At 40.1% G+C, this 25954-nt stretch overlaps 2 protein-coding genes across 12 annotated transcripts in view; one reads left to right on the forward strand and one right to left on the reverse strand.

Moving 5' to 3' along the window:
• The window catches only part of WASHC5 (WASH complex subunit 5), a 90649-nt gene extending 70147 nt beyond the window's left edge, over positions 1 to 20502 (reverse strand). For 4 of the 5 annotated variants that reach the window (XR_004371004.2, XR_009214850.1, XM_032760406.2 and 1 more), the window contains exons 1-9: positions 20324 to 20480; positions 10907 to 11216; positions 10310 to 10455; positions 9583 to 9667; positions 8861 to 8961; positions 5627 to 5819; positions 3235 to 3387; positions 1886 to 1999; positions 47 to 218 (exon numbers count right to left, since the gene is read on the reverse strand). Coding sequence is in view for 3 of the 5 variants with exons in the window: in XM_032760406.2 (XP_032616297.1) it covers positions 47 to 218; positions 1886 to 1999; positions 3235 to 3387; positions 5627 to 5819; positions 8861 to 8961; positions 9583 to 9667; positions 10310 to 10455; positions 10907 to 11092 (1150 nt within the window). In the remaining 2 variants the exon portion in view is untranslated. Of the gene's footprint in view, positions 1 to 46; positions 219 to 1885; positions 2000 to 3234; positions 3388 to 5626; positions 5820 to 8860; positions 8962 to 9582; positions 9668 to 10309; positions 10456 to 10906; positions 11217 to 20323 lie in introns of all 5 variants that reach the window. The other variant, XM_032760405.2, reaches the window with a different exon arrangement.
• Positions 20503 to 20544: 42 nt separating this feature from the next.
• The window catches only part of NSMCE2 (NSE2 (MMS21) homolog, SMC5-SMC6 complex SUMO ligase), a 289761-nt gene continuing 284351 nt past the window's right edge, over positions 20545 to 25954 (forward strand). For 2 of the 7 annotated variants that reach the window (XR_009214851.1, XM_058444044.1), the window contains exon 1: positions 20545 to 20668. Coding sequence is in view for 1 of the 7 variants with exons in the window: in XM_058444044.1 (XP_058300027.1) it covers positions 20552 to 20668 (117 nt within the window). In the remaining 6 variants the exon portion in view is untranslated. Of the gene's footprint in view, positions 20669 to 23128; positions 23194 to 25954 lie in introns of all 7 variants that reach the window. The other 5 variants (XM_032760413.2, XM_032760411.2, XM_032760414.2 and 2 more) reach the window with 5 other exon arrangements.

Raw genomic sequence — 25954 nt, forward strand, 5'->3', positions numbered from 1 at the left:
GTCTTTGTGGAGAGCAATATAAATGGCCACCCCTTTTGTGCATTACCTGAGTCTGCTGTATGAAGCATCAGCCATCGGATGGCAACATTGCAGTCTCTCAGGGAGTTCAGAAGCTTTGGGATATTGTCCAGAACCATCTCCTCCCTTAAATAACCTTCTTTTAGAAATTGCTGCACTTGAGCATGCACTCTTTCACTGACAGTAGCATATCTGCTTGCCTTGACAAATAAGAAACTTGAATTACATTTAAAAAGTCATTTATCTTGAAAATAAATCATATTCAAATGAATTCACTGACAAATAGTAACATTCTATATAGGATGAATGACATATGGACTACAGTTATAAGGCTCGAAGATAACATTTCTATAAGATGAATGACATATGGACTACAGTTATAGGGCTCAAACATTAACATTTTTATATAATTTCTGTACAAGATGAATGACATATGGACTACAGTTATAGGGCTCAAAAATTAACATTTTTATGTAATTTCTATATAAGATGAATGACATATGGACTATAGTTCTAGGGCTCAAAGATAACATTTCTATATAAGATGAATAACACATGGACTATACTTATCAGGCTCAAAGACAACTGGCTTATTGAACATATTTGAAAAAAGCACTGGACTTAGAATTCTGAGACTACATCCTAGTTCTGGCTGTGACTAAACTTTGGTGTGACTTGGGGCTTAACCCCTGTGTATTGGTTTCTTCAAATTTCAAACGGAGACTTGGACCAGGTGGTTCCTCAGAACTCTTCTATTATTAACTTAGATGAAAAAGAAAATAAAGACAGAAGTTCAATTGCCTGTTCTTGCTAATACTGTTGACAAAGAAGGCAGAACAGAGCAGAAACACTTAAAATATAAGACTTCTTCTACAGGCTTATGAAAGCTTAACAAAAAAATACACCTTAGTATATCAAAAATGAATTTCCAAACCAGCTTTTTGGAAATTTTGGTCATTCTGCTTTACTTAAAGCAAGTCAAACGTTAAACATCATTAACCTCGTCAAATTAGTTGAAATCTATGGTATCAAGAAACCTCTTAAAAATGTCGCAAATGAGAAAATGCAATTTTAGAAAGAGATTTTAGCAATGAAAAATTAATGTTCTGAAGTTCCTAAGTACAAAAGTGCCACTTTCTCTAATATATTTCTAGGAGATGTGCCAACATTGAAATTATTTTGTGCATTATTTATGGAATTCAATTTATTTCAATAAAACATGACGTTTTTTGAGTCAATATTGTTTTATCCACACAGGAAACTCAGTAACTGAGCCAGGATGAGGAACATAACCATTTAGAAATATCAAGTATGCTCCCCAAGATTTTATCTTTATTCCTCTGCTTACTTGGATGTTCCCTTCTGCCTTGTGTAAGAACAAAAGAGATAGAATATAACCGTTTAAAATTTAAGATGAATGTCTTGAGTCTTGTTGCTCATTTAGCACATCACAAATGATAAATTTAAATTACAGTGACAGGACATATTATCCATATTGTTACCATCTTCAACATTCATCCTACTCATAAAAACATATTAATTCCAGGTATTGGTACAACCAACTCTGGCCATGAGAATACAGTCTTTAAGCAAAAGTAAATTAAGTCATTTAGGGCACATGCCACGCTTATTTGTCTTAGGGTACTGAATCTTCCTTAGGATCCTAATCTTCAATTTACATATACCATATAATAAAACCTACGATTACCTATCTTACTCTAACCTATAAAATTCACCTTTTATTAATCATTGCATTAAATTTCTAAGTGATTATCTTCCAAATTCCTTGGGAAATCTACTTAGCTTATTTGCTACTTCATAAACTAGGACTGCAGTTATTAGAGAATGTCCCCAGATTAGAACCTACCTGTTCTCTGACATTTGAAAGGTCCAGGGTATTATTTAAAGCAGTTTTTGCAGCTTTGTAAGGTTCCCAAGCATCCACTAGATTAACTGTGATCCCCATGTAAATACTAATTACCTGAAAGAGGGGACATTCAGTATTTGTTAAATTCCTACTCACTTCAAGGCAAAAGGTTGGATACTAAAAAGTTATAGAAGGCAATACCCACTGCATGTTTAAATTCCATTCCAATGAAAAACCAAGATTTTCCAAATATATAGGTAAGTGTTCCTGATTGTTAAGTAAGTGTTCCTGATTGTTAATTCACGTTAATAGGTGTAAAGATCTCTTTACACCTATTAACGTTTCTTTTTGAAATTATCTATTGTGTAATATTAATGTTTTCTCACCAATTGTTTTATTGGTTGGCAATTGCCTGGGATATCTTTTTTAAAATCCCTTCATTTTCACTGTGCCAAGGTATTTTTTCAGGTGTTTCTTATGGGTTTCATGTAATTGGATTTTGGTCTTTCTTAATAATAAATATGTCTTTAATTATAGTATCATGGTCAAAACTTCTTTATTAAACTTAGGAACATGAAGCCACACTATCAGTGTTTTCCTCTTGGTTGCTCAACTCTGAGCTCACTAATATGATTCACGGTTGGCCAGGAACCATCACTTCCTAATGCAGGCTGTTCTCATACTACCAATAAATTGAAGGCCACTCATAACAGATAGTTAATGTGATTCAATAGCTGATATAGAAGCAGAACAAAATCCACTACCTGTGAATATAATCCAACTCCTTGCATTTTGTTAAAGCCTCTTTGTTTTCATATATTTCATTTCATATATATTATGAAGCAAGCTTTATTCCTATAAGAATATTTTTAAATGAAACAATGCTTATAAAGGTACAAGCATATCCTTGCAATAATACCAACTTTAGTAACCCCATTACAGCTAGCTTATAGGTAAAACTTTATTATTAAAGTGAAATTCCTCTTCACAAAGTGACAAATTAGATGAATTTGGCTATCTTAGATTCAGAAAACAGAAAAGAATAAACAATTTCTTCTACCACTTAGTTGTAATCTCAGTAGCTAAAGCAAGAGACATTTTAATAAATGATTTAATCTTCAGAGTATCCATTTTAGAAAAAGACTAGTGGGTTCTTCAGGAAATTTTACTGACTTATTTATTCCTTCAGTTATAATTATAAAATTCTCAATACACTTAAAGCAACTTTACCTAAGTGATGTTATGTCCCATTATTTACAACATTACAACCTCTGGGTTAAAGACCAAAAGAATGGGAAGTTAGTTCTCTAACACATTTACTGTAGAGGAAAAAAATTAGCAATACTTGCCCAATTATCTGGAAAGTATTTATCCACTATCTCTCTCATTTTTGCTTGATGGGTGTGAAGGATGGAAGGCTCAAAGTAGAGAATCACGTACAGCATGGCAGCTTGGTTTGCCAGGGCTGTGCTGCGATGCTCCGGCAAAGGATACGCTGAGACCTGCAATGTCAAGACGACACCCTGAGAAAGCTGTTGGCAACATTTGCACGTAGACACGCTCAAATTAAACTCTCTGGTTGTAAGACACATCAGTTTCTCCAAAGCCCATCACCTTTCAGGATGCTGGACACTGGAAGCCCTTCTCACACCGTACCATTGCTTGCCAAGGTCTTCCTTCTTATTCCTAACCCCATAATATTCTCTTCTTCCAGCCCTTGACTGCTGCAATTCTACTAAGTCTTTCCTTAAAAAAAAAAAAAAAAAAAGTCCTATCCCTGTGTCTCCCACCACTTCTCCATTTTTGTATCTTTCCTGTTGGAGACAACCCTTAGAACTGACAGGCTCTACTCACTGTTGCTATTTTCTCACTTTCTGTTTATTATTCAACTCACTGAAATTCGACCTCCATCATCATCCCAGTGGAATTCCCTAAGGTCGCTCATGACCTCACAACCATCCAATTCGATGGCTTCTTTTTAAGACTCTCACTTAAATTCTCTGAGGAATGAAATCTCTCCTCCTCTGGTTTCCTAGATACCACTCTCTCTTCTCAATCTCCTTTGCTGAGTCCTCATCTTCTGCCTTTTAAATGCTGGTGTTCCCCAGGGGTCCATCCCCTCATGTACTAGAAATCTCTGGATGCACAAAGCACATATCACCTTGAGCTACCACAAGCAAAAAGGAGAGAAATTGTTATAAAGACAGACATAGCCATGTCACATGAAACCTGCAGGCAGGAATGTGGCCAGGCCACAGGAAGGGGCTGGGGCTGGGAACCAGAATGCCTTCGCTCTTTCTCCCCTTGATGTGTCAGCCCACCTTTTCTCTCTCTCCAGGCTACTCTCCATATACACAGCAGAATGAGGCTGCCCACAAACTCCCAATTTTGCATGTTGTGGATAAACTCCAATCCAGAAACTGTTTCTCAGGCCCAGTTCCAAATTACCTGGAGACAGAATCTGATCCATCAGCCATGACCAGGGATGGGGGAGATGCAGGACAGAGTGTGGGGTGGACACACAGCACAACCACAGCTTAACCCTTGTGCTAAAGATCATGGGGCAAGGAGGAAATGGAAACACATTGCCTTCAGAAGGACGTGGAATGAGACGCAATCAGGAATGAGATGCTCTGAATTCACACAGACTAAATTCAAATTATGGTTCTGCTACTTAGTAACAGGAACTTGAGGAAATTATTTAAGATCTCCAAGTCTTATTTTTCTCAACAGCAATATGAGGATAATACCATCTACTTTACAGGGCTATTGTGAGGAACAGAGAAAATGGTATGGGAACAAAACCTCCTTTGTGGCTGGTTTGGACTGAATTCTCAATGAATGGCAACAATTATTATGAAGACCTGGCATTTGTGGGTAGCTTCTGATATTGAATTGTCTTAACAACAACAATAACAAGAACAACAACAAAAATCCTCTTATTTATACTTGACATATTCACAGAAAAAACTAACAAGCTACCTAAAGAACTGCACAGATCAGGTTCATTCTGTGATAAATGATATCCACAGTTATCACAGGCCTCTTTACTCCCTAATCATAATTTTTACAAATATTTAAAAATATAACATCTAAAATTACGTTTTCTTCAGAACAATGAAGTCAAATGGTGATTTTCTTTGGTGTTTTTTAAAAGGAAGTGACTACTACACATACTGGCAAGGGGAGTGGGATGATTTTCAAATGCTGCATGATCTTTACAGCCTTGCTCAGGCTGACTCCTTTCCTGGCACTCCTCTTACCTTCCTTTTGTCACCTGTTGTGACCTTGCTGCCACTGCTGCATGCTCTAGTGGCACCCTGTGCTTCCCCTAAGATAACACCCATCTTGCTTTACTATAATCCTGTTATCTGCCTTTCCTAAGCTACAAGCTCAGTATGGGAAGGGATGTGGCCTGCCTTCTTCGGTGATGGGTCCCCAGCGTCGAGCATGTGAATAGGCACATAACACACACTCAACAACTATTTCTTCAATGAATGACTAAAAGAACGCATCTTCTTCCCAATAGCTCAAATTCCAACTTCTCCCTGAAATATCTGATTCTGGCAAAATTAATAACCCTCTTTCCTTTATCATCCCGGGGCATAGCTCAAAAGGTTTTAAAAGGTTCTAGCTGCTTTTACTTTTTTGGGAAAGAAGGAAGGAAAGGAGTAATTAAAGAGGGAAGTGAAATCAGTCTGTTAAACTGTCTTAACAGGTCTTAATAGATTTAATTCCCACCTGGTTGTAAATATCATCAGATCTCAGTCGACCAATGACCATACTGATGAAGGATTCGTTGATAGGCACTCTCTGGAAATAGCTCTCGGGATAGTTGGGTGGTCTTTTGGCACCTGGTTGGCTAGAATAACCTGTACTTCGAAGCAGCTTACAAATATCGTCCATATTTGAATCAGCAGAAGATCGAGCAGCACTGAGTCATATTCACAATGGGAAACAAAGGCCCAAACCACACATATTAGAAACTGAAAAGTCCAATAAAGGAGAATTCCTTTGTACTTTGACGCAATACAGTTTCAGATATGACCACAGGTCCATCTATATCCTCAACTATATCCTCAATATATCTTCAAGATTCAAAATTATGTGTATATATCTGTGTGTGTATATATATATATATATATATATTTTTTGAGATGGAGTCTTGCTATGTATGTATATATAAACTTTTTTTTTTTTTTTTGAGATGGTGTCTTGCTCTGTCACCCAGGCTGCAGTGCAGTGGCGTGATCTCAGCTCACTGCAACCTCTGCCTCCAGGTTCAAGCAATTCTCCTGCCTCAGCCTCCTGAGTAGCTGGGACTACAGGCATCCGCCATCGTGCCTGGCTAATTTTTGTATTTTAGTAGAGATGGGGTTTCACCATGTTGGCCCAGGCTGGTCTTGAACGCTTGACCTCAACTGATCTGCCCACCTCATCCTCTCAAAGTGCTGGGATTACAGGTGTGAGCCACCGTGCCCAGCCTCAAAATTATATTTTTGAAAGCCTGTTTAGAAGATGAGTATTCGTACTATGTAAAGGTCCATAATTCCTTTTCGAAAATCCTTGGGACTGGATTTGTTTTGGAATATAGCATTTTTCAAATATAAGAGTCATATGGCATATAGATCATATACAATATAACACTCCAGCAGGGTCTGAATTGGCATCCCATGATCAACATAAGTAAATAATTCTGGAGGAAAATTTATAAATATTTACAAAAGTGAGATAAGTGAAGACTATATATAGCCTCACACCTACTCCAGGCAAGTTTTGACTCCAAATGATTTCAGGTTAGATTAGGTTTTGCTGCCAAATGAATTACTATGTATATGTACGTGTGTGTTGTATGTGTACTCGTGTATATATATTTTTTCAGAGCTCTTTGCATTTGAAAATTGTGGGTAAAGAATGTGAACCTGACATTATACAAATTAAAAAATAATTAAAAAATATGTCAATTTAGGCTGGGTGCGGTGGCTCACGCCTGTAATCCCAGCACTTTGGGAGGCCGAGGCAGGCGGATCACGAGGTCAGGAGATTGAAACCATCCTGGCTAACACAGTGAAACCCCGTCTCTACTAAAAATACAAAAAATTAGCCGGGCATGGTGGTGGGCGCCTGTAGTCCCAGCTACTCGGGAGGCTGAGGCAGGAGAATGGCGTGAACTCGGGAGGCGGAGCTTGCAGTGAGCCAAGATCGCACCACTGCACTCCAGCCTGGGCGACAGAGCGAGACTCTGCCTCAAAAAAAAAAAAAAAAAAAAAAAAATGTCAATTTAAAGTAAAATATATCTAACTTTTTTCTTGGCAAGCTGTTCCTTCTACAGAGATCTAATAAACAGGTCTGTGATTTTTCCGTGTGGAATAGTAAGCTCTGAAAGAAATGAACTAGATTCAAAGAATCTTAGACTTGGAGATGACCTGCTATTTGCTGTAAGGATCTCTTTTGCCACGACTGTGACTTGGAAGGGTTCAGTGTCACTTCAATAATAAATGCTCACATTCTAACGAATTAGCTGTTGTACCAAAGGGGACAAAGCCATATTTTCAAAACTGGGCTTGATAAGCCAATATTTTTTTCTTCTTCTTTACACTGTCTGTAGTTTTTGTTTTTCCAGGTACTCTCAGAAATATAGGAAAGGCCATTCAAATCTCATTTTTAAAAACATGGATGTTAAAACAGCTTGGTCAAACTGACATGAGTGAACACTGCTAGAACACTCCCTTCACACACTGATACAGCTGAAAGGAAAAGGCTAGCTGAGGAGCCTAAGATTAATTTCCTGCTGAGGACACAGTAGTACCTGGTATTGCCGAAAGTATAATGTCCCCAAAGAACCCCCTTCTCCTTGTCTATTTTATCCTAATTTTTAAGTTTGAAAATGTTAATTCTACTCCTTACATCTTTAGCTCAAGCTCCTAACTGACTCCTCCTTATTGACACTTTCTTCTCTGAATCTTAACTATTTCCAACATTGACCTGGTATTCCATTTTTAGCTCATTCAACAAATTGAAAACCTGTATGCTTGACACTAAAATTAAAAAGTTGGTTAAGGTGGCTCCTGTTTTCAAGACCTTACTTCCTGAAGAATCACAGTTCTGTATAGATATACACAACAAATTATTTGTGGATATGTGCTGTTGCTTGATTTGTTTTTGTTTCTATGTAAATATGGGAGAGAATTCACTTTCAACCTGACTCTGAATGACAACTTTTCAAAGTCATCAAACTGAAAATGACAACAGAAAGCACACTCAATTCCTTATATCTGCCAAGGAGTAATATTTGAAAACTTAAACAACAAAAGCAAAAACAACCTTCATTAGATTTATAAGATTCTTTGAAATTTAGCCTCAAGGTAAAGAAAGTTCACAATTCAGACTCCTTTTTAAAATTGGAGTTATCATTAGGGACAGCATAATCCATACTTCTAATAATCTATAATATATAGAATATTTTATATGTAATATATAGATTATATAATCTATTATTATGAAATAGAATATGTAATTGTTATATTCCTACAATATGCTCACAAGAGATAAGAATCTTAAGTTTTTTTTTGGAGACATAGTCTTGCTGTCACCTAGGATGGAGTGTAGTGGCATGATCTTGGCTCACTGCAACCTCCACCTTCCGAGTTCAGGTGATTCTCCTGCCTCAGCCTCCTGAGTACCTGGGATTACAGGCGCCCACCACCATGCCTGGCTAATTTTTGTAGTTTTAGTAGAGACAGCGTTTCACCATGTTGGCCAGGCTGGTCTCGAACTCCTGACCTCAGATGATCTGCCTGCCTTGGCCTCCCAAAAGTGTTGGGATTACAGGCGTGAGCCACTGTGCCCGGCCGAATCATATACCTTCTTATCTATTCTTGGATTACTGCTGTTTACAGTAGAAGGAATATGGGGACATATACCGCATTTTACCAACAGCAGCATTTCGGAAGTGGAGTCCTAGCCCAGGAATACCTGTATCGGTAGTAAGAAACCAGCATCCTCTCTCTCACTTCTCCTTCAATCTTTTGGTCAATGACCAGTAGCATAACTCCATATAAGTACAGTGCTTCACACTAAGAAGAGAAGAGGACAAAAGCCAAAATCACTAGATTATACATTCTTAGGGAGTAAAGTCGGTAATCATGAAAAATATCGCTTTGCTCACACTTATCCAAAAAGTTTTAGATTTCAAGGAAAAGGTAGGTTTCCTCCAAGGAGCTCTTACCTTCTTGCAGAATAGGCTTTGAAAAGTTTACATGAAACAGATTTTAATTCATAGTGATAATCTTTCAGTTGACCTATTTTGGCTATTTTGCTTGGGACACCAAAATAGCAACCCAATATTGTGAATACCTCTTCATCATAAAGTCATTCACTGATTCAATAAGCATTTCTTAAATGGTCAGTATGTACTAGGTACCAGGACAGATGGTTGGGATGCAAAAAGTAAAGAAGACAGAATTCTTACACCTAGGAGGCTCATAACTTCCACATAACTTTTAATTGTTTTAAATTCTGTTCAAAGTCTATGTTCTAAACTCAGATATGGACCTGCCAGTTAGAAGATAATTAAAAGCTCATTTCGCTTCTCTTTAAAGAATGGTATTTCGTATATATTTGTGACTTAAAAGAAAAAAAAGTGATATGAAGTTTGATATTCTTGAATTTCATTTTAAATAATCACTATTACTTACTAGAAGTTGTTTTCCATCTTCATTGAGAAGCACAGTTTCTAAGGTTTGCTGAATATAAACCCCTTCATTGAGATCATCTAGATATCTAGAAATAAAACCCCAGAGCAAGTTATTAATTTATAATAGAAACTTTAACATCTTTAAAGAAGGAAAGATTTTTATAAGATAAGGCAGGATGCCAGGCATTCTGGCCTTCCGCTAGTTCATGGTCCTTCATGCTCTTAAGAATAGAGTCTTATAAACTGATTTAGGGCCACAGTTTGATATTTATGGCTGTTCCAAGTAAAAGAAATATTCCCTAGTCCTGATTTGTGAATTACAAGTATCTAGGAGTAAAGGCAGAAGAACATGGAATATCTAGTTTAAAAGTTAATGAGTAATGAATTCTTAAGAATTGTATGAGATAGAAAGTTAATGATAAAAATAAGTTATTTTTCCACTTTTCACATATCATACACTAGAATATGATAATAAATAATAGGATTGGAAACTATATGACTTAATATAAACTAAGTTTATTATGACACCTCATAAGAGCAGGACATTATAGTAAAACTTTAAAATTCTTAAGATGACCAGTGCCACAGGAAGGAAAAGACAACTACATACAGTATAAAATAAATTAGGAAATTTTATAGTAACTCAGAGAGATTTACACGTTGTTGTGTGTCCTTTTCCCTCTCCACTATTTACTACCAGAATAAGCTATTACTAAATTGATCAATACCTGTTTAAGTCTACAATATATTTATGCACACTTTGAAATGCTAAATAAAATCTGGTCACAATTTCTATGTTGTTTTCACGAAATTCTTCATCTAAATCCTGTAGCTCTGGCTTAGCATCCAGTTTGCTTTCCCATAACTCCGGACCCTAAGAAAAAAAAACATATGTGAAATGTCAATAAAAGCATACTTGTTGGTGACAATTTCTAAATAGTCTTTTAAAAATTTCTTCTTATGTTCTTAAACATCCTAAACTAAAGAAGAGCAACAGAAAGTAACGAAGATAACAGAAGCCTAGATATAAAATCCCTTTGAGAGAAATGAATTTGAACTGGATCCAAGATTAGCATGCTTTTAAGTATGGGGCCCTTCAATGTGAAATATCAGTTATCTTTTAAAAATACAATTATATTGCGTTAGGGCTTTGACATAATACTTTTAACTTATTTTCAAGTTAGTAGCTAATATTAAGTTTAGTCCGAAAGCTTTTCTCTTTAGCTTTTTCCATAATTACTTAACCTTACAGAGCTTCATGGTTCCCAGAGAAAACATGCTTTTGTAGAAAAGACAACAATAAAAATGCTATAGAGGAAGAGTACCTTAAAATAGCTGAAATCAAATATGATATCTCCATATTTCTGTTGATCAGCTCTGTCTTTTAACCTGAACACAGCAGGAATAAACTCAGAGAGCCTCAAAAGTTCAGCAATGATGGCATTACCACAGGAAACAATCCTTAGGATTGCTTGGCCACAGAGGTTGTTCTCGGCTAGAAAGTCCAACATTGTGAGGAGGACCGACTACTCTGTGCCTGGACACTGGGGATGATTAACTGGCCTCAGAGCTGGTGTCTGCAGATTATTAGATGAAACCAGGTGTGCAGAGAGATTGGCTGCTCCATTAAAGAACCTGTATCCCAAAAAAAAAGTGTGAAAATCTCAATTTGTTTAAGGAAGCACATGTGTACACATAAGAAACACATTTTTCTCCCAAACTCACTAAAAAAATTGTAAGAAACAATGAGTTCCGTTATAGGGGAAAGCGTGTTTATCTGTCACTCTTCATATTTTCAATGTGGAGGGACTTTGCTAGATTAACAGTCTTGGCCTCGTCTTCAACATGTTAGTCACTTCTCTTGAGAAAAAGATACGATACAGCTCATCCCTGAGCTAGGGAGAAGGAACCACTGGGCATGTGTGGTTCCAATGTACCCTAATTATACAAGCTATCTCCTACTATTCAATATATTAGCAAATAATTTCAAACACTATAAAGAGAGCTCAAAGACAAATCCCTGTACACCATTTTGAGGCATTTGTCCAATTATTTCCCAGAAATGGAACTGCAAGCTTAAGGTATGAACATGTCCAAGATTCCTTTTAAAATTACAGATGCTAGGTTCTACAAAATTCTGTGAAGAGAATTGGAAAAAACTACTTTAAAGTTCATATGGAACCAAAAAAGAGCCCATATCGCCAAGTCAATCCTAAGCCAAAAGAACAAAGCTGGAGGCATCACGCTACCTGACTTTAAACTATACTACAAGGCTACAGTAATCAAAACAGCATGGTACTGGTACCACAACAGAGACATAGATCAATGGAACAGAACAGAGCCCTCAGAAATGATGCCGCATAGCTACAACTATCTGATCTTTGACAAACCTGACAAAAACAAGAAATGGGGAAAGGATTCCCTATTTAATAAATGGTGCTGGGAAAACTGGCTAGCCATATGTAGAAAGCTGCAACTGGATCCCTTCCTTACACCTTATACAAAAATTAATTCAAGATGGATTAAAGACTTATATGTTAGACCTAAAACCATTAAAATCCTACAAGAAAACCTAGGCAATACCATTCAGGACATAGGCGTGGGCAAGGACTTCATGTCTAAAACACCAAAAGCAATGGCAACAAAAGCCAAAATTGACAAATGGGATCTCATTAAACTAAAGAGCTTCTGCACAGCAAAAGAAACTACCATCAGAGTGAACAGGAAACCTACAGAATGGGAGAAAATTTTTGCAACCTACTCATCTGACAAAGGGCTAATATCCAGAATCTACAATGAACTCAAACAAATTTACAAGAAAAAAACAAACAACCCCATTAAAAAGTGGGCAGAGGACATGAACAGACACTTCTCAAAAGAAGACATTTATGCAGCCAAAAAACACATGAAGAAATGCTCATCATCACTGGCCATCAGAGAAATGCAAATCAAAACCACAGTGAGATACCATCTCACGCCAGTTAGAATGGCCATCATTAAAAAATCAGGAAACAACAGGTGCTGGAGAGGATGTGGAGAAATAGGAACACTTTTACACTGTTGGTGGGACTGTAAACTAGTTCAACCATTGTGGAAGTCAGTGTGGCGATTCCTCAGGGATCTCGAACTAGAAATACCATTTGACCCAGCCATCCCATTACTGGGTATATACCCAAAGGACTATAAATCATGCTGCTATAAAGACACATGCACACGTATGTTTATTGCGGCACTATTCACAATAGCAAAGAGTTGGAACCAACCCAAATGTCCAACAACAATAGACTGGATTAAGAAAATGTGGCACATATACACCATGGAATACTATGCAGCCATAAAAAATGATGAGTTCGTGTCCTTTGTAGGGACATGGATGAAACTGGAAAACATCATTCTCAGTAAACTATTGCAAGGACAAAAAACCAAACACCGCATGTTCTCACTCATAGGTGGGAATTGAACAATGAGAACTCATGGACACAGGAAGGGGAACATCACACTCCGGGGACTGTTGTGGGGTGGGGGGAGCGGGGAGGGACAGCATTAGGAGATACACCTAATGCTAAATGACGAGTTAATGGGTGCAGGAAATCAACATGGCACATGGATACATATGTAACAAACCTGCACATTGTGCACATGTACCCTAAAACCCTAAAGTATAATAAAAAAAAAAATAAAAATAAAGTGATAAAAAAAAATTCTGTGAAGATGATTTATAAATACTAAATCAAACTGGTCGAAAAGTCTCATAAAATTCAGCACTTAGGTGTCTAGCACTGTTAGCAGAATCTATTACTTGCTTCTCTTGTATTCCAATGCACTCTCTGAGGATGGTTAGATCACTTAGCATGCTGAATATTATTGTTGCTTACAGCTCATTCTGAAAGTTCTTGAAGGCAAGGATTGATCTTTACCCAACCACTCCTTGCTGAATACCTCTTTGCCAGGCTGGGTATGAAGATGTTTAAACAATTCACCTTCTAGTCCAGTGGTTCTCAAGCCTGGCTGCGTAAGGGAATCACCTAGCATCTTAGAGTTTCTGGTAAGTAGGTTAGAGGTAGTCCTAAGCATCTCTGTTTTTAAGAATCTCCCCAGATGATTCTGATGTGAAGCTAGGATCATTAAAAGAGTAGAGAATGACTGGTCTTATAGAAAACTGCAGCAGGCAAACAGGAAATTAACAATATTTGTCTTTGTGCCCTTTGTGCTGAACTCATTCCTTGGCATTGACAAGTATAAGGAGTGCATACATAACAATACTAGGGTTACAAGAGGGGATGTCTGTCCTCTCTAGCTGCCTGCTATACTGCTGGAGATAAGTCCTGAAGAAAAAAAATCAGAGCGATGAAGTGCTTGAGTGTGTCTTTACAATAAAGAAATAAGAAGTGTAACATACATTTAATTGTCAGTGTGGAGCGTTTATTAGGTGTTTTGTTGGGAAAGGTATTCTTATACTGGGTGATCTTTAGTAAAGTGACATCTAGGAATTCAGGGCTAGAAAAAGAAACCTAGCATCTAAAAAGAATGACCTATTTTAGTATGTAACACTTAAAAACTTTTCCATGGTAAATGACTTAGAAGATGGATTTGAAATCCAAAGGGCAGACACAGGGTTGACTTCTAAAACATGCAAAGGGATCTCACAAGCTGGCAAAGAGAGAACAGGGAGAGAAGGGGAGGCAGGAGCCAAGTAAAAAGGAAAAGGGAAAAAAAGATGTCACTAGGAATGAAAACCAACCAACCAACAAAACATACATGTGATGTTTTCCTGTACACGTAAGTCTTTGAGCACGTCACTACCCAGGCTGTGCCTTCTAAGCATCTTCTGTAACACAGACTCTTGATAAAACTGCTTCCTGACCCATCCCTTTCCTTCCTACTAGCTTCCTCCTACAGCCAGTGCAGATAGCAGGGGTGAGCAGATGGTGGAAGGCAAAGGGCGACTGGAGAACGAAGCAAGAAAGACTTACACAAATGAAATAACTCCTTGGACTTGATGAGGTTTCAGAAAGTTCTTGAAGTAGGTAATTTGTCTAATTAGGCTACTACTTCTTACATTCCCCCTCTGCCCACAGACTTGAGTACCCTTCTTGTTCAGGCCTGTGTGCCTTCCCCTGCAACAATCATTTTTCTTGGTTCTAGGGGCTAGGAAAGCAATCTGATTATAATAATGTGGTAACTGGTTTCCAAAGATGGCTCCCAACAATTCCTTGCCATGAAGTCAGCCCGTACAGCACCTTAAGTGAAGGGCTGAACCTTATTTTCCCTCTCAATGAGTCTGGATTATGTTTTATTAGTTTGCTGGGCTGCCGTAACAAAGCACCACAGAGTGGGTGACTTAAACAACCAAATTTATTTTGTCACAATTCTGGAGGCGAGAAGTTCAAGATCAAGGTGTTGGTAGGACTGTTTTCTTCTCAGGCTTCTCTCATTGGCTTGTAGCCAGCTATTTTCTTCCTGTGTCTTCACATGGCCACCCCATTGCTCATTTCTTTTTATAGAGATGGGGGTCTCACTACGTTGCCCAGGGGAGTCTCAAACTCCTAGGCTCAAGCGATCCTCCCATCTCAGCCTCCCAAAGTGCTGGGATTACAGGCATAAGCTACCAAGCTTGGCCCTCCTTTGTAAATTTCTGTGTCCAGATTTCCTCTTCGTACAAAGATACCAGTCATATTGGATTAGGACCCATCCTAGTGGCTTCATTTTAACTTAATCACCTCCTTAAAAATCCTGTCTCCAAATATAGTCACATTCTGAGGTACTGAGTGTTAGGAATTCGACATATAAATTTTGGGGGGACCCAACTCAGCTCATAACAGCTTGTGTCTTCCTTCCTTCAACCCAAAGAATACTGTAGAAGTAACTCTCCACCAATTCTAGGCCTAAGCCTTGAGAAGGTCTGGCAGTATCTCCTTTTGCTCTCTTTGGGTGTCCGAAGCTGCCATGTAAGATGTCTGGGTATCTTGCTAGAGAGATCACAGGAGTTACAAAGAGGAAAGACCACGCTGAGAGGGAAAAGTCCTGACACAGAAGAGAATGAAGAAAGCCAGCAGACAGCAGAAACTGAAGAGCTGACGTGTGACTTGGGTTGACCTGGTCCACTCAGCCCCCAGCTCTTTAAGTCTTCCTAGCTGAAGTGCTAGATACATAAGGGAAGAGGCTATTTGGCTTCTGCAGCCAGCCAAGCCCTCTGTGCCTTTTCTTGATTCCTAACCCACAGGATCATGATAGATTTTAAAAATATTGTATTGTTTTTGGCAAATAAGTCTTGGGGTAGTTTGCCATAGTGCTGAGATTCAGTTTTGAGGACTAACAGTACAAGTTGTCAATTTAAACAGCATGCTGATGCTGTTATTGTGATATTTCATTTTCTATAATGCTGTGCAATATAGTCATTGCTTTTGTATAATAACGTCCATGTAGCTATTTCTGTATTGTACTACTGCATTTTCCTCCAATCCCCATCTTTTCAGCTCTCTGCTTCTGCTGATTATTACAATTTCCTTACAGGAATTGTGCCATTTGTCTTATCTTTGGAAAAAGAGAGCTATGTCCTAAAAACCACCAGAAGTCAGTGAGGGAACAAGTAGGTGAGGGAACAATCTTTAGAAATGTTTTTAGGCCTGGCAACGGTGGCTCATACCTGTAATCCTAGCACTTTAGAAGGTCAAGGTAGGAGGAATGCTTGAGCTCAAGAATCCAAGACCGGTCTGGGCAACAATAGCGAGACCTTGTCTCTACTAAAAATCAGAAGAATATCAGTCAGGTATGGTGGTGCGAGCCTGTAGTCCCAGTGACAAGGGAGGCTGAGGTGGGAGGATTGCTTGAGCCCTGGAGGCTGAGGCTGCAGTGAGCCATGATCGTGCCACTGCACTCTTGCCTGGGTGAGAATGAGACCGTCTCAAAAAAAAAAAAAAAAAAAAAAAAAAAGGTTTTCTCACATGTCAAGTATAGATTCTTGCTATTAAGAATAGTTCATATCTGAAAAATGCTAGAGTGATTACAAAATACGGAAAAACATTTCATAAAAAGGAGAAGAAAAAGTTTTGATTACAAATGTATCTTGAAATTTGTGAAAGTGAGCTTTATATATCAGGCTGTGATAAATGCCGTGAAGAAAAAGCATAATAAAGGATGGGGCATATGCTAGTCTCCATAGAGCACCTAGGGCAGAAGTTAGAAGGAAATGAGAGAGCAAGCAGTATGGATATCTGGGTATGGTCAGCAGCTTCTCAAGTGGTCCCTAATGATCTCTGCCTCCTGGTATTCATGTTCTATGTAGGTTCCTTCCCTTGAGTATAAGCTGACTTACTGATTCTCTCCTAAAGAGGAGAATAGGGCCAAGTGTGGTGGCTCACTCCTGTAATTCCAGCACTTTGAGAGGCTGAGGCGGGCGGATCACCTGAGGTTAGGAGTTTGAGACCAGCCTGGCCAACATGGTGAAACCCTGGCTCTACTAAAAATACAAAAATTAGCCAGGCATGGTGGCAAACACCTGTAATCCCAGCTACTTGGGAGGCTGAGGCAGGAGAATTGCTTAAATCCAGGAGGCAGAGGTTGCAGTGAACCGAGATCACGCCACTGCACTCCAGCCTGGGTGACAGAGTGAGACTTCATCTCAAAAAAAAAGGAATAGGATAGAATGAAACATACCATTTGATTAGTTTTTGAAAAATAATTCTGGTTGGTCACCTTTGTTGTTGTCCAGAGAGAAGCCCACATGACAAGGAACTGAGGCTTGCCAAAAACCACCTGAGTGAACTTGAAAGCAGATCCCTTATAATCCCAGTCCAGCCTTCAGATAAGACCATAGCCCCTTGTTCCCAGCCTGACTGCAATGTTCTAAAAGCCCCAGAGCCAAAGGCAGCCAGCTATGCCGTATCCTCCTGACCATAGATACTATAAAGCTTATTGTCTTAAGCCACTGGGTTTTGGCATAGTTTATTATGCAGCAATAGATAATGATCCTAATAATGGCATCCCAAGCAGAGGTTACAAGTAAGTGCAAAGGCCCCAGGGCAGGAATGTGCTACATGGCTAGCAAGGTGGCTAAAGTGGCTGGAGCAGAGTCAGCTAGGGGCAGAAACAGAAGTAGACTGGATTGGATCTGAGAGCCAAGAAGCCACTACAGCTGTCTAGAACTCTCATGAAGGTATCCTCTAATACACATTAAGGCATACATTATTAACAGGTTCTTTTAGTTTTCTCTGTGATACTTGCTTGTTAAATCACACTGATCTCTAACAGGCTGAATTTCAGATAATTTCATTTCATTTTCTGTATGGATATGGTCTGGCTTGGGAAAGCAGAGAGGGAAAGGGGAAATAATGGACAGTGGGCAAAACAGTCACCTACTAAAGCCCTCTGAAGACCACCAAACTAACCCAGAAGGTCTAAGTAGGATGAAACTTTACATCAGGAGTGTCCAATCTTTTGGCTTCCCTGGGCAATATTGGAAGAAGAATTGTCTTGAGCCACACATAAAATACACTAACACCAAAAATAGCTGATAACCTTAAAAAAAAAATCGCAAAAAAAATCTCATAATGTTTTAAGCAAGTTTACAAATTTGTATTGGGCTACATTCAAAGCCATTCTGGGCCACATGTGGACTGCAGGCTTCAGGCTAGACAAGCTTGCTCTAGACTCATGAAGAGGAGGACAAGCTATGATTAACAGGTCCAATGGCTATCCGATTTTGGATACCATGACAGGGCAACAATGTGGCCCTGGGAAAAACATCTTAAAACAAAGTAACATTACTTGCCCTTTACTCTACTCTCTCCCAACATACGGAAGGACAGACAGACTTAGCACCTGCATGCACACATTCGGGGAAGCTTCAGTCTGGGATAACGACAGAGATCAAGACTTTCGTGTGTCAATCTCTTGTTTTAATCCTTAGGCCCTTACTCAAGAATTACACTGTAGACAACTTTAAAAGAACATGAGAAGGATAATAATAAACAAATATGTTCGGCAATAGTAAAACAAATATTATGGGTCTTTACTACCTAGGTAAATCGCCTTTCTAAAATTCTATATACAAACTTTATATTAAATTTTTAATGCAAAAGCAAAATATGAGTTATATTTAATATACTTTTACTGAAATGAACTCGCTGCTTGTAATCTGTTTTGCCCCATGAAGCGCACTTGTGTTTTCTGTTTCTAATAATGCAAGCATCTCCTGCTAAGTTTTTGAAGACGGAAGAAGTTAAAACAAGATTAACTGAAAGAAGGAAATCACTTAGTTACATTTTATGTACTAGACCTCCTAACCTGGACTAGTTATATTTTCCATGTAACAAATGGAATTTCCATAATTTGTACAAATATAATTTGGCTAGAGTATTTGGTAAACAGCCCCCTCGTTGGCTGAAGGACTGCTCCTGAAGAACAGAATCTAAGAACCATCATTAAAAATGCCTAATCGAGTTCCAGCTAAGAGGTAGGTGGATGGCTTTACAAAGTGTTAAGACTCAGTTAAATCTTAAAAAACCGCTTTAGAATTAGGTCCAGATAAACGCTGTAGAAGAAGCTATGTTAAATTATCCTTTCAGAGGTTCTCTTGGTGCTAGGGATTAAGAAAACTTGAAGATCAGTTTTCTCAATACAGGCTATATTATTATTGGCATGAAATCCAGAGATCCCACTATATTTTCTTATTTTCTTTTACAAGTGCCGGTAACTTCATTTTTAACAATTTGGCGTGGAACTGTGATTTTCAGTTTGGGAAGTAATCCTAATCAAAAGACATGCTTTCAAGAATGAGGCATGGCATCATTACACCAATTACCCAGAGTATAGAATAATATTTCTTAAGGAAATCTAATTGTCGTGGACAAACAGTTTACCCTCTTCAGAGGACAAAAGAAGGCAGGTCTATTTCTAGCCTTTTGCAAAACCTCAGTTCCATAAAGGAAGCACTGGTCTCCACAAATCCATTATCACAAACAAAATATAATGGTTGCTGATCAAGATAAATGCAAGCTGCATTTATTTTCCAGAAAAGTTCTGAAATGAGGCTGAACCTGAAATCCTGGGAAAGGCAGGTGAAGGACAATTAGAGGTGTCCCTTGTTGTGCACAAAGACAGTAAAACTTCTCCCTCAGTACCCCTCACCTATGTTTGAGGGCGCTCCATGCGCCTGCAATCAGGAGACCCAGTTTTACGGCTCTGTGACTCTTTTTCTTTTTCCTGTCCGATCGTAATCCTGATTCCGATCCCAGGAATCAGGGCCCTGGGAACTTTTTTTTTTTTCCCCCAAATGCAAAGGATTTTGACATCAGTATGTCACAGGTGAAGGCATTAAGGCGCAGCGAGCAGCAATGACTTGCCCAAACTCACAGCCCGTGGCATAACTAGAATGGAAATCCAGGTGTGTCAGCCTGTAAAAGTCCTCACTACTAGCCTTTCAGTTTTCTCAAAAGCAAAGGGAGAAATAATGACGACATCCATACAGCAGTGTTGCCGGAAACTTGGAAGGATGAGATTCGGACCAAGCAGCTGAACGGTGCTTCCTAAAGCGAGGAAGGGGTGTGCAAAATGATTTCCCCCTAAGCGGAGACGAAGAGCTGGATTACAGCCCCCGCCCCAGAAAGCCCTAAGCCCTCCATCCCGAGTCCCGCATCCAGGCTGCACGCGAAGCTGCAGACCTCCCCGTGGCCAGCGCGGCCCAGCGGGGAGGGGAAGGGGGCCATGCAAAAATGGGGGGCGCTCACCCCATCCCCACTCACCTGTCAGCCGGGCCGCGCCAGCGGCGCACGCGCAGGGCCGGAGGTCGCGCGCGGAGTCGGCACCCAGTTTCCACCCCTCCCTCACGGCAGCGGTCCTCTTCTAACCGCAGTCCCGGACCTGGAGTGGGTCAGACCCCGACTTCCGCCCCTGACTCCCCAGGCGGTCACATGACCGAAGCGGCGGAGAGCAGGGAGGGGCGTCATGTGACCATTCGCCGGCGACGGCTGATGACGCAAGAGCCCGCGCTCACTTTTCAGCGGCAGGCGAAGGGGGCTGAGGAAGGGAGGTGGGTCCACTTAGGGGAAGTTGGGGTGCCATCAGACGGAGACAGCTCGGACAACCAGGTAGGGAAGAAGCAGGGGACGGCAATGGGGAGGGTGGCGGGAGTTTCGCCACCCTCAGGGACACTCCACGGGGACCCCGAGCCGGGGGTCCGTCGACCTGGATTATGGTTGTGGAACTTTTCACGCCACAGTAGTGAGTCTGGGACAGTTTACCCTCCTGTCCGAGACGGCATCTCTTCATCCTTTAGCCTCAAGTGTGTAAGGGCAAGATCACGAATTTTTGATCCAAATAGATCTTGTTTGAACCGCCTTTAAAAGTAAGGCCACGGGAAGGTCGTTTGAATAAACTCTCTGGATTAGCGATAAGGAGAATGAAGTGCCGGGACACCAGTTTATGGCATTCTGTAGGTGACCGAGAAATGATGATGTCTGTTGTTATTTTTGTAACTGGCCAAATCTTTATTGGTCCCCTATTTTGTGTGAGGAATTGCTTTATATGCAGTAGAATATGTCAGGGTTCTAGTTTAAGGAGCTGTCAGTTTAAAGAAGTTGCAGACATGCGAGCAAATAGTTGTGATGAGTTTCATAATAGGGGTGTGTTGTCTACATGTGTATGTGATAGGGATAATGGTAGCATGAGGGAGGGAAAAACAATTGTATGGGAAGGATTCAGAGAGAAGGGATTATCCTTGCATGTTGAAAAAGGAGAGGCAGCTCTGGCTGACTTGCACAAGGCTCCCATGGATTTAAAGGAAGTCAACATATTGTCTATAAATAATATGCAGAGAAAAAACTCAGGAAATGCACAACTTATTCTAAACTTTCTTGGAGATCATAGGTACCGGGAAGAAAAGATCAGTGTTATTGGGGAGGGATCCAGGAGAGACTGATTTAAACCAGTTATTCTCAACTGATGCACTATTGACATTTTAGGCCAGATAATTTTTTGCTGTGGGGTCAGGGTGAGGGCTGTCCTGTGTTTTGTAGGATGCTTAAGAGCATCCCTGGCCTCTGCCCACTAGATGCCAATCACAGCATCTACAGATACTGCTAAATGTCCCTTGGGAGAGGGGTAAACTCTTTCTTGGTTGAGAACCACTTAAACCAAGACATGAAAGATGGTGTCTTAGTCAATGTGGGCTTCTATAACAGAAATGCCATAAACTAGGTAGCTTATGAACAACAGAAATTTATTTCTCACAGTTCTGGGTCCTGTTTCCTGGTTCATAGGTGGCTTCTTGCTGTGTCCTCACATGGTGGAATGGCAAAGCAGTTGTCTGGAGCATCTTTTAAAAGGGCACTAATCTTATTCATGAAAGTGGGCCTCATCACCTCCCAAGAGGCCCCACCTCCTAATACCATCACCTTGGAAGTTAGGATTTCAACATATACATTTTGGGTGACACAAACATTCAGACTTTAGCATATAGGTAAGATGTGGGCAGATAGAAAACTGAAGACAGGGCCTGGCACAGTGGCTTATGCCTGTAATCTTAGCACTTTGAGAAGCCAAGGCAGGCGGATCACTTGAGGTTGGGTGTTTGAGACCAGCCTGGTCAACATAGCGAAACTCCGTCTCTACTAAAAATACAATGAATAAATAAATAAATAAATAAAATAACTGGTGTGTCCTGGCGCACACCTGTAATCCCAGCTACTCAGGAGGCTGAGGCAGGAGAATCCCTTGAACCCAGGAAGCAGAGGTTGAGATGAGCCAAGATCATGCCACTGCATTCCAGCTTGGGCGACAGAGCGAAACTCTGTCTCAAAAACAAAAAATAAATAAATAAAAAGAAAGAAAACTGAAGAGAAGATTTTCTCATGGTGGGAGCAGGATGAACAAAAGTCCTCTTTTTCCTTTTTGGAGACAGCGTCTCACTCTTATCGCCCAGGCTAGAGTGCAGTAGCATGATCATAGCTCACTGCAGCCTTGGACTCCTGGACCCAAGGAGTCCTCCCACGTCAGCCTCCCGAGGGGCTAGGACAATAGGTGCAAGCCACTATGTCTGTGTAAGTTTAAACTTTTTTTTTTTTTTTGTAGAGATGAGGTCTCGCTGTGTTGCCCAGGCTGGTCTTAAACTCCTGGCCTCAAGCAGTCTTCCTGCCTTGCCCTTTCAAAGTGCTGGGATTATAGGCATGAGTCACCACACCCAGCCTGAACAAAGTCTGGAGCTGAGATTAAGAATATTGGGTATGAAGGGGAGAAGGAAACAGGAGAGCTGTGCATCTGACTGAAGCAGACAGTTAGTTTATTTATTTATTGACTATTTTCAGAGCACTCGCTGTTTGTGAAGCACTGCAAACATCTTGCAAGATAGTCACTAACAAAGTAGAGTGACTATAATTATAATTATATCAAAGAAAGTGCTGTTAGAGTCAGAGAAAGGAGTTGTCTTTGACTTGTACTTAGCTGTATTTATTGGGAGAAATTGAGAAAAGTATGTCTGTTCCATCTTTCTGCACCATCCATTGTCTTTGGTTTTCAATTCAATCTCAGTCTTAATCTTTTCCCTACTCCAGAATTACAGAAGAGCATGATCGTGTTTTCCTGGTCTTCTGCAAGAGTGAAGTTTCACTAAAGTAATGTGAGTTTTGCATTCAAACAAATAGTGACAGCTACTGTTTGGTAGATACTTCCCATTTATACTGGATTGCATTAATCTTCATAGATATTGTGTCTTTGTTCAAGCTACCATCACAAAATACCATAGGCTGGGTGGCTTAAACAACAGAAATTTATTTCTTACAGTTCTGGAGCCAGAAGTTCAAGGTGAGGTTGCCAGCATGGTTGGATTCTGGTGAGGACTTCCTTCTTGGTTTTTAGATGGCTGCCTTCTTTCTGTGTCTTCATGTGGTAGGGAGAGAGAGAGAGCAATCCCTGGTGTCTCTTCCTTTTCTTTTCTTTTCTTTTTTTTTTTTGAGACGGGGTCTCGCTCTGTTGCCTAGGCTGGAGTGCAGTGGCGTCATCATGGCTTACTGCAGCCTCAACCTCCTGGCTTAAGCGATCCTACCACATCTCCTCCTGAGGAGCTGGGACTATAGGCCCGCACCACCACATCCAGCTAATTTTTTATTTTCAGTAAAGGCAGAGTCTCACTTTATTGCCCAGGCTGGTCTCAAACTCCTGGGCTCAAGCCAACCTCCCACATTGGCTTCCCAAAGTGCTGGGATTATAGGCATGAGTCACCTTTACAGCCAGATTTTAGATAATCAGTACACATGTGCCTAGTGCCTATCATATTGGACAGTGCAGATTATAGAACGTTTTCATCACAGAAAGTTCTATTGGACAATGCTGCTCTAGACAATTTAGACTTACACTACAATCAAGACTGACTAGAAAACAGAATACTTCTGCCGATCATGGTATCTCATGCCTATAATCCCAGCACTTTGGGAGGTCGAGGTGGGAGGATGGCTTGAGCTCAGGAGTTTGAGACCAGCCTGGGCAACATAGGGAGATGGTTGTCTCTACTAAAAATTAAAAAAAAAAAAATTGGCCAAGTGTGGTGGCGCACGCCTGTGGTCCCAGCTACTTGGGAGGCTAATGTGGGAGAATCACATGAGCCTGGGAGGTTGAGGCTGTGGCGAGCATGATAATGTCACTGCACTCCAGCCTGGGTGACAGAGCAAGACCCTGTCTCAAAAAAAAAAAAAAAAAAAAGAAAAAACTGAGGCCAGGCGCAGTGGCTCACACCTGTAATCCTAGCACTTTGGGAGGCCGAGGCGGGTGGATCACTTGAGGTCAGGAGTTTGAGACCAGCCTGGCAAACATAGTGAAACCCCATCTCTACTAAAAATACAAAAATTAGCCTGACGTGTTGGCGGGTGCCTGTAATCCCAGCTATTGGAGAGGCTGAGGCAAGAGAATTGCTTGAACCTGGGAGGCGGAGGTTGCAGTGAGCCAAGGTAGTGCCATTGCACTCCAGCCTGAGGGACAAGAGCAAAACTCCATCTAAAAAAAAAAAAAGAAAAAGAAAGAAAACTGAATACTTGAATTATATCATTTGGTCCTTGCAGGTTTGTGTTTTTTGATTAATAGTTAGTACTGTAACAGGTAAACCCCACAAGTCTAAATGGCTTTGTCCAGTTGAAGTTTCTTTCATGCATGGAGCCTGATAGGTGAGAAGTTTTACTCCAAGCAGTGATGTAGGGCCTTGAGCTCCTTCCACCTTGTAATTCTCTATCATCGGTGTGTAGCTTTACTAAGGTCACTGTGCTTGCCTGCATCAGGGTTTTTGCAGATTAGGCCTGGAAATGGCTCACATTTCATTGCCTTGGGTGCAGTCATAGGCCACAACTAACTTCAAGGAAGGCTGCAAAATGTGGAGCATATATAGGCATATAACTGGGTTGAAGAGGAAATGGTTTTGGTGGGCACCTGTCCCGTATTTGTCACAAGTGTTTTGTCCTTACCTGCCCTGAAAAATAGTCTCAAGAAACAGTCCTAGAAGTTTGCTATTGCATTTACTATAAGGATATTTTCGAGGATTTTTTTTTCAGTGTAACTCATTATCTCATATATGATGATCCATACTTGCCTTTATTGCCATGGAAAGCTTTATTTTTTTCTTGAGTTTCTAGTTTTTTTTTTTTTTTTAATGGAGAAAGTAAATGTCACTTTTTGTTTTGATTGTTAGGAAGCTCACTACCAAATGTGTATTACTAGTACTGTGTGGAATCCTTTTTTTTTCATACGGAGTCTCGCTTTGTGATCTGAGCTCACTGCAACTGCTGCCTCCAGGATTCAAGCGATTCTCCTGCCTCAGCCTCCCGAGTAGCTGGGACTGCAGGTGTGCACCACCATGCCCAGCTAATTTTTGTATTTTCAGTAGGCATGGGGCTTCAGCATGTTGGCTGGGCTGGTCTTGAACTCCTGACCTCGAGTGATCGACTGCCTCAGCCTCCTAAAGTGCTGGGATTACAGGCGGGAGCCACCACACCTGGCCCCCTGTGTAGAATCCTAAAGTGTGCATGACTCCATTATAACTTTCTCATATGCTTGGTTTGCCCTTAAATTTCTGTTTTTTGATCCTGGTTTTTCTGAATTTATATTTTTCCATCTTTTTGTGTATGTTTGTATTTATATTGTGTAAAATGTCTCAACTTGTTTGGTATAATACAGTGAGATTGTAAACAGGCAGTCTCTTTCTATGCAAATGTTTGAAGATCATCATTGGCTTTTATTCCTATTTGTATTTTTTCTTTTTTGGTGTGAAACTGTAAAATCCCAGAAAAGAACACAACAAGAGCCCTTGTTTCATCACCCAGATCTTAACATCTTTAACATTTTGCCATATTTGTTTCAGGTCTTGATTTTTAAGGTAAAGTTTTGAAAATACATAG

This window comes from Hylobates moloch, unplaced genomic scaffold, assembly GCF_009828535.3.
Source record: "Hylobates moloch isolate HMO894 unplaced genomic scaffold, HMol_V3 SCAFFOLD_9, whole genome shotgun sequence".
NCBI classification, from domain to species: Eukaryota; Metazoa; Chordata; class Mammalia; order Primates; family Hylobatidae; genus Hylobates; species Hylobates moloch.